A 13387-nucleotide genomic window follows, 5' to 3' on the forward strand; every position below is an offset into this window, starting at 1 on the left:
TGATAATAATTGGTATGGCAAGCTGTGGGCCTAGAACTGTCTTCAAGGATGACATTGCTACTATCCACCATTCCTGAGTGTGTGTTTTGGACTAACCCTCACTTGTTCCTGGCCCCTATTTTATTTGCATTTCTACCATAGAAATGCTAGTGCAATGAAATTGTGCTGCCCTTCCAGATACTGTTGAATGGAGGGAAAGTGGGAAGGGGACTATAGAGAGAAAACGGACACCAGAATAAGCCTCTTTGCTTTAATGAGCTGGGGATCCTAGAGCAGGAGACAGAGGCTGGAACGTTCAAGTAGTGGGAGAAACAGGGGTAGCGGCCATCGTAGTCATCGAAGACATCAAAGCATTAGTCATCATCAAAGTTGTTGTTGTTGTTGTTGTTGTTGTTGCTGTTGCTGTTACCGTTGAAGTTCTCGTAGTCTTTGCGCGGACACAGAAAGAAGGATAAGCAGAACGTTTGTCAGCTGGAACACAGCATGCCCTATGTTTGCCGCACATTACCCAACCATTTTCTGAACGCACCTCTTCAGGTTTGCACGTCTTCTTACAAATTCCAATGTCGTTTAGACACCTTTTCACATACAAATTACCTGAATAAAGGAATTATATAGATTATTAAGCCTAAGTATTTATCACAGGAGGATAAAAAATAGCAATAGTTTTTGAGCACTGCTTATTCAAGTGCCTTTCCAGTTGCTTTAGCATGTTTTTCCTAATCATAAATACCTATTTTGAGGTTTAAGTGAAATTTTATAAATATAAACACACATAGAATTCTTTAGATATGTATATGTTAGAATACACACACACACACACAAAGTGTAGAAAAAGGAAGACATACAAGTATGTGATGTATGTTGATGTATGTCACTAATGTTCCAGAGACAGAGGGAGAAATCAGGCAATTTAAACCCATAGAATTTCAAGGATGCAATAAGTCTAAAACATTTTTTGAGACAACCATGAGAGTATTATAATTTCCTCTTATCCACTATCAATTTGAACATTTCTGCAAATCCTAGGGAATATAAACTACAATCTCTAGAGACGGGCTATGGAGTTATTATATAACCCTCTACCCATTAGGAAAGTATACTAAAGAATGTTAGTTTATTTCATTGTGTCTTATGTAAAAGGTGGGATTGAGTCCAGTATAAAAAACAAAATCATACATGAAAAACTGTTCTCAAGATGGAGAAGGACTTTCTAAGTTAATGGAAGAATGCAAAGAAAACACCAATAGATTTGACATCATGAAAATGAAAATTAGGTGTCTCAAATAAATAATGCATTTTAGAAACAACCAATATATATTTGCAAAAAACATTTTTAACAAATGTTAAAAATACAAATACTCCAATAGTAACCATTGGTAATATGTGCCAGTTAACTTAGAAGAAATAATATCCTTGGACCAAGGAATGGAACTTCTAAAATTTACCTATACAAACAGAGAATCTCACAATGATATATTAATAAGGTTGTATAATGTTATTTACAATACTCACACATTAGAAAAAATAACCCAAATGGCACACAATTAAGGACTCTCCAAGTTAATATTGGTACAAAAATATGACAGAATTATAAGCATCTACTGCAAATTGTATTTTCAAGGAATATTCAAAACCTGTGAAAATTTTCCTGATAGAATCTTAGGTAAAAAAATAAGGCAGGTTATAAACTCATATATCAGTTGGTTACAAGGGAAAAAAAATGCAAGCAGTGATGAAATGTGGCCAATTTATTTTCTAAATAACTTTCAGTGTTCTTGTCTTGGTTTTGTAAATATAAGCTACAGAATAAATTAAAAATACATGCTTACACAAACAGCTGAAATCTGATACAGATTTGCAATAGTTTCCACACAGAGTTTTTTTTTCCTTTTCCATTTTACAGTCCTATACATATATAGAAACAGCCTTCCCTGTTCTGTTAACAACGTTCAAGAACAAACAAACAAACAAACAAAAAATCAGAGACCTTCTCTGTAAGACCAAGAACACTGGGGGAAGTAATATTATGTAATTGTTACCTCAGGAGGGAATATTGACCACAAAAAAAAAAAAAACAAAAGGGTGAAATGAGGCAGAGCTTGACTGAACTGACCTGAAGTGACAGGATAGAAGTTTGGGATTTCAAGATCATTTCTACCTTTGGAGGCAACTTTATGGGATTTGCCTTACCGTACTCCCCAGCTCGGATCATAGATCCTGCTCTACCCTGAGAGCCTTCAAGTTTCTTAGAACAGCGGTGATCCGAAGAAGTAGGACAAATCTCAGCCCTGCTCCCAGTGAGAAGCCAGACCCCATTTCCACAGACCACTTAGAAATAGGGACTCCATGTGCAGGACCCTGTTCTAGGCCAGTGTTTCTTCTTCCCCAAGATTCTGTTTACCTGAGACCAATTGGGCCAGGAGCATAAAAACTGCAAGGGTGAGCAGTAGGGACTTCATCAGGAGGCAATGGGTTCTATAGAGTCCAGAAGTCTCTATTCAGTATGACTCTGAACACAGATCTTTATTGTCCTTCTTAGGTGGGGTTGGGCTCAGCCAGTAGATTGGGAGGATGTAGGATATTGTGCCAACACAGCTTCAATCTATTGGCCAGCAACTCTAATTGAGGCATCACTGTTCAAGAGTCCTGTGCTAGGCATGCCTTGGGGGAAGGATAAAGACTTAGAAGAGAAGTTGCAAACTCTGCTGAAGTGTATGGCAATTTGGAGAGAAAGAATTACAGGAAGAAATCATGCTGCTCTACCAAGGCTGGGTACTCCTAGCTGTTTTTTCACAGCCTCCAGTGTTAGTTCTATCAGGGTTCATCTTACTGCATGTAGCAGTCTGGTCACCTCTCTGTCTCTCCACCTAAAATACAATGTCTTTCTGATCACTTATGACATATTATTCATATATATATATATATGTAATTCTTTTCTGTATATTATTCTTTTCAGAGAAGGATAGAAGCAATTGTTTTTTAACTGATCAAGTTAATGCTTTGTTGATGATCTGGAAATTTAAAAAGGCTTTTATAAAGAAAGAAATAACTGCTCAAAGATATATGCACAAAGAATCTTGTCACTCTGTAGAGCAGCATAAAATGAAGTGCATCCATATGATTTAATTCTGTCCTTCTGTTAAAAAGAGTGCAGCAGATTTTATCTTATTAAACATTTTTTGAGTAAAAAAGCAACATTTTAGAACAACATGCATAGTAATGATTCCAATTTGTGTGAAAAAGTTATATATATGTGAATATAAGTAAATGCATGAACTAAAAATGCAAATCACATGTCATTCTAATAAAAGCTGTTTTCTCTGGATGGGAATGAGTTTAAGGTGGCAACCAAAGAGAATTTTATTTATGTTAAAGTTTTTTTTTTGAGTGCCTGACTATATTGCGACTGAACGCTATACGGTCCTAGAGGTTTTGTTCTTTGAGAGGAGTTTTTATTTTTTTTCATTTAAAATTACTGAGATATAATTGATTAAACTGCATTATTTAGAGTGTATAATTTGATTAACTTGGCAAAAGATGCACTGGTGAAAACATTACCATAATCAACATAATGCTTCTCATTCCTCTTTGGTATCCACTCTTTCCTCTCCCCCTCCATCCCTCTACCTCCATGATACCCAGACAACAACTGACCTGCTCTTTGTTTTTGTAGTTTTCTTGGCATTCTCTTGAATAGTACATAAATGAAGTAATATAACATGAATACTTTCCTGCTTGGCTTTTTCCATCCAAGGCGATTATTTTGAATCATATATGTTTCATTTACTAATAGTTAATTCCTTTTTATTGCTTGTATTCCTTTTTATGCATGTATGATCATTGATTTATCCATTTACCCCCTAATGAACATGATGATTGTTTTCAGATATTAGCTATTACAAATAAAACCGCCATTGAAAATTTGCGTGCAACTCTTTGTGCAGCCATATGCTTTCATTTCTCTTGGATAAACAGCTAGAATTAGAATGGTGGACTCACATGGTATGTGTATGTCTTACTTATTAAATATGCATATACTATGCTTTTTCCCTTTGAAAATTGCCCTTTCTCTCTGTCCTAAGATGTCTCAGTGTTGTCCTTATCAAACTGATAAGTAAATGTTCCATGTTAATTATGGATGTAATAAACCTCTGTGTTCCATAGTTCCTGTAAATATTTTTTTCTGGCATGCAAAAAAAAAAAAAGAGAAAAGAAAAAAACAAAAACAAACTACCAAATTGTTTTCCAAAGTGGTACCATTTTATATTCCCACTAGCAATATTTGAGAGTTCACTTTTTCCCCCACATCTTTACCAATATTTACCATAGTAAGTTTTTTGTTTTTGCTTTTTTAGTTTTAGCTATGTGTTTTATTTATTTTTGTTAAATTTTAATTTTTTTATAGATTTAGGAATACAAGGGCAGATTTGTTACATGGATATATTGAGTAGCAGTAAAGTCTGGGCTTTTAGTGTAACCATCATCACAATAGTGTACATTGTACCAATTAGGTAATTTCTCATCCCTCTTAGGTCTAGTAGTATTTGTTTTATGAATCTGGGTGCTCTTGTGTTAGGTGCATATGTATTTAGTAGGATGGTTATATCTTCTTGCTGAATTGATCTTTTTATCATTATATAATGACCTCCTTTGTTTTATTTTACTGTTGTTGATTTAAAGTGTGCTTTATCTGATATAAGTATAGCTACTCCTCCTCTCATTTGGTTTCTGTTTGTGCAGAACATCTTTTTCCATCCCTTTACCTGAATTCGTGTCTTTATTAATAGAGTGAGTTTCTTGTAAACAGCATATAGTTAGTTCGTGTTTTTAAATCTATTTTGCCAATCTATATCTCTTCAGTGGGGGCATTTAATCCTTTTTTATTCAAAGTTAATATTGATATATGAGGATTTGTTCCTGTTGTAATGTTATTTTTTTACCTAGTTGCTCTGTAGTCTCAATCAATTGTTTTATAAAACCTGTGAGTTTTATACTTTTGTGTGTATTTATGATGGTGAGTACTAAACTTTAATTTTGACTTTTAGAATTCCTTTGAGCATTTCTTATAGGACTGGTCTAGTGATGATGAGTTATCTTAGCATTTGCTTGTCAGGAAAGACTTTATTTCTCCTTCATTTATGATGCTTAATCTAACCGGATATAACATTCATGTTTGACAGGTTTTTTTTTCTTTAAGAAGTCCAAAAATTAGACCCAATCTCTTCTGGCTTGTAAGGTTTCTGCTGAGAAGTCCACTGTTATTCTGATGGGATTTCCTTTATAGATGACTATATACTTTTCTCTTGCTGATTTTAGAATTTTTTTCCTTCATGTTGACTTTAGATGGTCTGATGACTACATATCTTGATGAAGTCTGTCTTGCAATGTATCTTCGTGGCGTTCCTTGAGCCTCTTTTATTTAGATGTCTAAATCTCTAGCAAGACTAAAGAGGTTTTCCCCAATTACTTCCTCAAATAGTTTTTCCAAACTTCTCACTTTTTCTTTTTCCCCAGGAATACCTGTGACTTATAGGTTCAGTAGTTACTTTACATAATCTCATACTCCTTGAAAGTTGTGTTCATTTTTTAAAATTCTTTTTCCTTTATTTTTGTCTGACTGGGTTAATTCAAAAGAGACTTGTCTTCAAGTTCTGAACCTCTTTCTTCTGCTTGGTTTAGTCTATTGTTAGAGCCTTCAACTATATTCTGTAGTTTCTTTTTTTCTTTTTCTTTTTTTTTTTTTGGAGACAGAGTCTTGCTCTGTTGCCCAGGCTGGATGAATTTTTCATTTACAGAAGTTCATTTAAAAAAAACTATTTAGGCTGGGCACAGTGGGCTCACACCTGTAATCCCAGCATTTTGGGAGGCCAAGATGGGCAGATCACTTGAGGTGAGGAGTTTGAAACCAGCCTGGCCAACAGGGTGAAACCTTATCTCTACTAAAAATTTAAAAAAATTATCTGGGTGTAGTGGCACACATCTGTAGTTCCAGTTACTCAGTAGGCTGAGGCAGGAGAATCACTTGAACCCTGGAGGCAGAGTTTGCAGTGAGCCAAGATCGCACCACTGCACTCTGGCCTGGGCAACAGAACAAGACTCCATCTCAACAACAACAACAAAAACAAACAAACAACAAAAAAAACTACTTTAAAAAATCCATCTCTAGTAGATTTTTCATTCATAACCTGAATTGTATTTCTGATTTGTATTGATTTTTTACTTTCTCTTGGACCTCACTGAGATTCTTTAAAATCAATATTTTGAATTCTTCGTTTGGTATTTCAAAGATTTCATTTTGGTTAGGGTTCATTGTGGAAGAGTTAGTACAATCCTTTGGGGTGTTGTAACACTCTGTTTTTTCATACTTCCAGAATCGTTTCTTGGGTTTCTTCTCATTTGGATCAACTGTCTGTTCTTATTTTTAAATTTACTTTCATTTGGTCAGGACTTTTTCCCCCTTGAGGATGTGATTATAATATACATTGTATAGGGTTATTTGGCTTTGGTTCTGGGTGCTTTCAGTGGCAAAGACTCTGAGTTTCCTGATTATAGATAGTCTTTGTGTGGTGGCTTTCTCAAATGCTGGTTGTAGTAGTGATATGCTGGGCTAGGCCACCACCTCCTGCAGGGCCACAGTGCAAAAGCCTCAGGAAGCTTAACTTGTTTCCCTGTGCTGAGCACTTGTGTAAGCCAGTTTTTTTTTTTTTTTGAGATGGAATCTCACTCTGTCGCCCGGGCTGGAGTGCAGTGGCCGGATCTCAGCTCACTGCAAGCTCTGCCTCCCGGGTTTATGCCATTCTCCTGCCTCAGCCTCCCGAGTAGCTGGGACTACAGGCACCAGCCACCTCGCCCGGCTAGTTTTTTGTATTTTTTAGTAGAGACGGGGTTTCACCATGTTAGCCAGGATGGTCTCGATCTGCTGACCTTGTGATCCGCCCATCTCGGCCTCCCAAAGTGCTGGGATTACAGGCTTGAGCCACCGCGCCCGGCCGCCAGTTTTTTATTGGGTTTTGCAGTTAGACCTCCAGGCTACTATGTGGTGCTTATGAATAAAATCTGGGCAGAAGCAGGTGGGTATATGCTTGATCTTTGTTTACTGGGAGAAGCTCTCTGTTGCCTCAGGCAAGGGGCAGGTCTATGGAATATACACTAGCCTGAGCTTCCTGCTCAGCCCCTCAAGGGGAGGATAAAGCTGGGTGGAGCTAAGCTGTCAAACCTTCCTTCAAATAGCTGATTGGCAGGCACAAACACCAGCACTTGCGGTAATGACAGGGAGAATAGCATATACTCTGTATGAATTCCTTGGTTATAAATAGCCTTCATGCGGCGACTTTCTCAAATGCCAGTTGTAGTAGCGATGTACTAGGCATGTGATGAGGCTAACAGTTTCCTGCAGATCTTGAGTGGCAGAGGTCTTGAGACGCTTATCTTTTTCTCAAGCACTTCGCGCTTGTGTCAACGCTTCTATTGGATTGTGCAGTTTGACCTCCAGGCCAGTAGGTGGCTCTTGCAGTTAAGAGCCAGATGTGGTGATAGCAGGGAGTTTATATTTGATCTTTGTTTACTGGGAGAAACACTATTGTCTCAGGAAACAGTCTGTCTGTGGAATGCACACTGGCATGGGCTTCATTCTCAGCCCCAAAGTGGGGTTAAAGTTGGGCACAGCTGAATGGGGCAGCCTTACCGTCAGGTTTCCCAATGGCAACCGCAATCATTAGCCCTGATGGGAGTGTTGAGGAGTTATGTAGACTTTTTATGATTTCCTTGGTTGCTAATAGCTTTACTGTAGTGGCTCTCTCAAATGCCTGCTATAGTAGTAACGTACTACTTATACTAGTAATGTACTAGTTGAGTGGGCTCAGGGTCTCTTGGGTAGCTGGGGCATTGTGGGGAATGGTGGCAGCTGAGGTCATGGAAGCTTATCTCCTACCTGAAAGTACTGCCATTGTCTCTTGCTCGCTTTTGGTTTCTGTGTGCATGAGATGTCTTTTTCTATCCCTTTATTATCAGTCTATGTGTCTTAACAGGTGAAGTGAGTTTCTTGTAGGCATTATATTATTGGGTCACTTTTTAAAAAAATTCATTCAGACAATCTGTACGTTTTAAATGGAATATTTAGTCTACTTACAGTCAAACTTACTATTTATATATGAGGACTTTTCCTTGTCATTTTGGTAATTAGTTTTTGGTTGTTTTGTATAGCTTTTTTCTTTTTTTCTCTCTTATTATTTATAATTATGGTTTAGTGGTTTTCTGTAGTGGTAATATTTGGGTCTTTTCCTCATTTATGCATTTGCTCTACCAGTGAGTTATACTTTTGTGTGTTAAAGAAACAAAACCAGAAAAGAAAAAAGGAGACATCACAAATGATATCACGGAATACAAAAGATCATCAGAGACTATAATGAACAGCTATACACTAACAGACAGGAAAATCTAGGGGAAAAGGTAAATTCCCACACACATACCAGCCACCAAGATTAAATCAGGAAGAAACAGAATCCTGAACAGACCAATAATGTGCAATAAGATTGAATTCGTAATTAAAAATCCCTGAAGAAAAGCCCAGGATCAGATGCATTCACTGGTTTACCAAGTTCTACCAAATGTGTAAATAACTAACACGAATCCTCCTCAACTATTCCAAAAAATTGAAAAAGGAATTCTCCCTATAGCATTGTAAAGGCCAGCATTACTCTGATACCAAAACCTGACAAGAACACAACAAAATGAAAGAAGCTACAGGCCAGTATCCCTGATGAAACATAGATGCAGAACTCCTGAACAAAATACCAGTAAGTCAAATCCAACAGCACATCAAAAAGATAATATGTCATAATCAAGTGGCATTTATCCCAGAGAAGCAAAAATTATTCAACATATGCCAGTTGATAAACATGATACATCAACAAAATGAAGGACATAAACAATATGACTCTCTCAATGCAGGAAAAGGCATTTGATAAAATTCAACATCACTTCATGATAAAAACTCAACAAATTAGGCACAGAAGGAACATACCTCAACATAATAAGGGTCGTATGGCTGGGTGCGGTGGCTCACACCTGTAATCCCAGCACTTTGGGAGGCCAAGGCAAGTGGATCACGAGGTCAGGAGTTCGAGACCAGCCTGACCAACATGGTGAAACACCGTCTCTACCAAAAATACAAAAAAAAAAAAAAATTAGTTGGGTGTGGTGGTGGATGCCTGTAATCCCAGCTACTCGAGAAGCTGAGGCAGGAGACTCACTTGAAACCAGAAGGCGGAGGCTGCAGTGAGCCGAGGTCACGCCACCACACTACACCCTGGGCAACAAGAGTAAAACTCCATCTCAAAAAAATAAATAAAGGTCATATACGACAAACACACAGCTAACATCATATTGAATGGGGAAATGCTGAAAGCCTTTCCTTTAAGAACTGGAATAAGACAAGATGCCTACTTTCTTAATTCCCATTCAACATAGCACTGGAAGTGCTAGATAGAGCAATTAGACAAAAAAAGAAATAAACAGTATCTAAATGGGAAACAGGAAGCTAACTTATCCCTCTTTGCAGATTATATAATTTTATTTAAAGAAACCTGAAGACTCCACCGAAAAACTCTTAGAACTGATAAATTCAGTAAAGTTGCAGAATGAAAAATCAACACTAAAAAATCAGTAGCATTTTTATATGCCAATAATGAACTAACTAAAAAAGAAATCAAGAAGGCAATTCCATTTATAATAGCTACAAAAATACCTAAGAATAAATTTAACCAAGGAGGAGAAAGATGTCAACAAGGAATACTCCAAGACATTGATGAAAGAAATGGAAGAGGACACAAACAAATGGAAATGACTCCCATGCTTGTGAAAAGGAAGAATCAATTTTGTTAAAATGACCATATTCCCCAAAATAATCTACAGATTCAATTCAATTCTTATCAAAATACCAATGACATTTTCCACATAAGTAGAAAAATTAATACTAAAATGTGTATGAAACCAAAAAAGAGCCAAAATAGCCAAAGCAATTCTGAGACAAAAGAACAAATCTTGTGGCATCACCCTACCTGCCTTCATAATATATTACAAGGCTATAGTTCTTATAGCAAAACAACATGGTGTTGGTATAAAAATGAACATATAGATCAATGGAAAGGAATAGAGAATCCGGAAATAAATTCATATATTTACAGTCAAGCAATTTTCAACAAAGGCACCAAGAACATCCAGTGGGGAAAGGGGACACACTCTTCAATAAATGGTGCTGGGAACTGGATATTTATATGGAGAAAAATGAAACTAGACTGCTATCTATCATCATATACAAATTACTAGAAGAAGACATAGAGGAAACACTCCAGGACTTTGGTCTAGGCAAATATTTTAAGACCTTAAAAGCACAGGCAACAAAACCAAGAACAGACAAATGGACTGTATCAAACTAGAATAAACAAGGGACTCAACTGAAAGCAAACAACAGAAGTAAAAACAAATGATATCCTTGAAAAATGAGCAAAGAACAAAAATAGACATTCTCAAAAGACATACAAATGGTCAACATATACATGGGAAAATGCTCAGTATCACTAGTCATCAGGGAAATGCAAATCAAAACATTGTTTGACTCTCTGTTTTTAGACAAATACACATTAAGGATTGTTATGTCTTCTTGGAGAAATGACCACTTTATTATTATGATAAGGTAAGATTTTTTCCTCCATCTTCTTTCAGGACTTTTTCTTTATATTTTGTTTCATGGAGCTTGAATATGACATGATTAGGGTTTTTTTGTTTTGTTTTGTTTTTTCATTTATCCTACTTAGTATTCTCTGAGCTTCTTGGATCTGTGGTTTGATGTTTGATATTAATTTGGGGAAAATTTTCTCCTTTTTTCATTTTAGTCTTTTAAGCTTTTTTTCTTTCTTTTTATTTTACTTTAAGTTCTGGGATACATGTGCAGAACGTGCAGGTTTGTTACATAGATATACATGTGCCATGGTGGTTTGCCGCACCTATCAAATCAACCTGTTATCTAGATTTTAAACCCCATATGCATTAAGTATTTGTCCTAATGCTCTCCCTCTCATTTCCCCCTACCCTCCGACAGGCCATGGTGTGTTACATTCCCTTCCCTGTATCCATGTGTTCTCATTGTTCAACTCCCACTTATGAGTGAGAACATGCAGTGTTTGGTTTTCTTTTCCTGTGTTAGTTTGCTGAGAATGATGGTTTCCAGCTTCATCCATGTCCCTGCAAAGGACATGAACTCATTCTTTTTTATGGCTGCATAGTATTCCATGGTGTATATGTGCCACATTTTCTTTTTTTTTTTTTTTTTTTTTTTTTTTTTTTTTTTTTTGAGACGGAGTCTTGCTCTGTCGCCCAGGCTGGAGTGCAGTGGCCGGATCTCAGCTCACTGCAAGCTCCGCCTCCCGGGTTCACGCTATTCTCCTGCCTCAGCCTCCGGAGTAGCTGGGACTACAGGCGCCCGCCACCTCGCCCGGCTAGTTTTTTGTTTTTTTTTGTATTTTTTAGTAGAGACGGGGTTTCACCGTGTTAGCCAGGAGGGTCTCGATCTCCTGACCTCGTGATCCGCCCGTCTCGGCCTCCCAAAGTGCTGGGATTACAGGCTTGAGCCACCGCGCCCGGCCTGTGCCACATTTTCTTTATCCAATCTATCATTGATGGGCATTTGGGTTGGTTCCAAGTCTTTGCTATTGTAAATAGTGCTGAAATAAACATATGTGTGCATGTGTCTTTATAGTAGAATTATTTATAATTCTTTGGGTATATACCCAGTAATAAGATTGCTGGGTCAAAGGTATTTCTGGTTCTAGATCCTCGAGGAATCACCACACTGTCTTCCACAATGGTTGAACTAATTATACTCCCACTGAAAATTTTCAGTTGTTGTTTTAAATATTTTTTCTATTCCTTTCTTTCTTCTCCTTCTGGTATTCCCATTACATGTAGGTTACAGCTTTTGCAGGTGTCCCACAGTCCTTGGATATTCTTTACCTTTTTTTGTCTTTATATTCTTTGCTTTTCAGTGAGTAAAGATTTTTCAGGCCAAAACTGAAAGAAATCGATACAGAGAATAAGTTGGATATACAAGCCGCTTTTGATGGCTTTGCTAATTGTGGAGTGATTATATTAATATCTGATGTATTTGACTCCAAGACAAACAATATTTACTAGAGATAATGAAGGCCATTTCACAATGACGAAAGGGTCAACTCATTAGAAAGACTTGATGTATCTAATAATAGAACTTAAAAATACATGAAGTAAAGATGGACAAAAGTAACTTGAAAATAGACAAATCTGCAATCAGTTGGAAATTTTATCATTCACTGTTGGTTATTGGTAGCATAACTAGACCAAACATTTAGTAAGAATGTAGCAAATGGCCAGACGTGGTGGCTCACGCTTGTAATCCTAGCACTTTGGGAGGCCGAGGCGGGCAGATCATGAGGTCAGGAGTTTGAGACCAGCCTGGCCAACATGGTGAAATCCCATCTCTACTAAAATACAAAAAATTAGCCAGGCATAGTGGCGCATACCTGTAGTCCAAGCTGCTTGGGAGGCTGAGGCAGGGGACTTGCTTGAACCCAGGAGGCAGAGGTTGCAGTGACCCAAGATAGTGCCACTGCACTCCAGCCTGGTGATAGAGCAAGACTCTGTCTCAAAAAAAAAAAAAAAAGAATGTTGCAAATCTGAATAACCACCTCTATCTAATTAACATGTATAGAACACTACATCCAATAACTACAGAATACCCATTTTTTTTCACATGCACATGGAGTGCTCACTGAGATGGACAGTGTTGATTCTTTTTTTTTTTTGAGACGGAGTCTCGCTCTGTCGCCCGGGCTGGAGTGCAGTGGCCGGTTCTCAGCTCACTGCAAGCTCCGCCTCCCGGGTTTATGCCATTCTCCTGCCTCAGCCTCCGAGTAGCTGGGACTACAGGCGCCCGCCACCTTGCCCGGCTAGTTTTTTTTTTTTTTTGTAGTTTTTAGTGGAGACGGGGTTTCACCGTGTTAGCCAGGATGGTCTCGATCTCCTGACCTCGTGATCCGCCCGTCTCGGCCTCCCAAAGTGCTGGAATTACAGGCTTGAGCCACCGTGCCCGGCCAGTGTTGATTCTTTAAAGAAGTCCCTATAAATGTCAAAACACTAAAATATTGCAGAAATAATTGAAAAATAGCAAACAATTAAAAATGTGATATCTAGAAAAACATCAGTATTAAGTTGGAAACCAATAAAAATAACATGTTAAGAAACATACCAAATATTTTGAAATTAACTAGCATACTTTTATTATTTAAAAGTATTTAAAATTTAATTAAAAATTTAAAAAGTATTATTTAAAATTATTTAGAAGCCATGTGTT

At 37.4% G+C, this 13387-nt stretch overlaps 1 protein-coding gene across 1 annotated transcript; it reads right to left on the bottom strand.

Moving 5' to 3' along the window:
* Positions 1–236: 236 nt before the first annotated feature.
* Positions 237–2495, bottom strand: DEFB126 (defensin beta 126). The gene is made up of 2 exons (XM_033185350.1): positions 2405–2495; positions 237–597 (listed from the first exon to the last, which is right to left on the bottom strand). Exons 1-2 carry the CDS (start codon positions 2460–2462, stop codon positions 296–298), a joined length of 360 nt encoding a protein of 119 aa, XP_033041241.1. The 5' UTR covers positions 2463–2495; the 3' UTR covers positions 237–295.
* Positions 2496–13387: the final 10892 nt, after the last annotated feature.

Source organism: Trachypithecus francoisi, unplaced genomic scaffold, assembly GCF_009764315.1.
Source record: "Trachypithecus francoisi isolate TF-2019V2 unplaced genomic scaffold, Tfra_2.0 Lachesis_group21, whole genome shotgun sequence".
NCBI lineage: Eukaryota > Metazoa > Chordata > Mammalia > Primates > Cercopithecidae > Trachypithecus > Trachypithecus francoisi.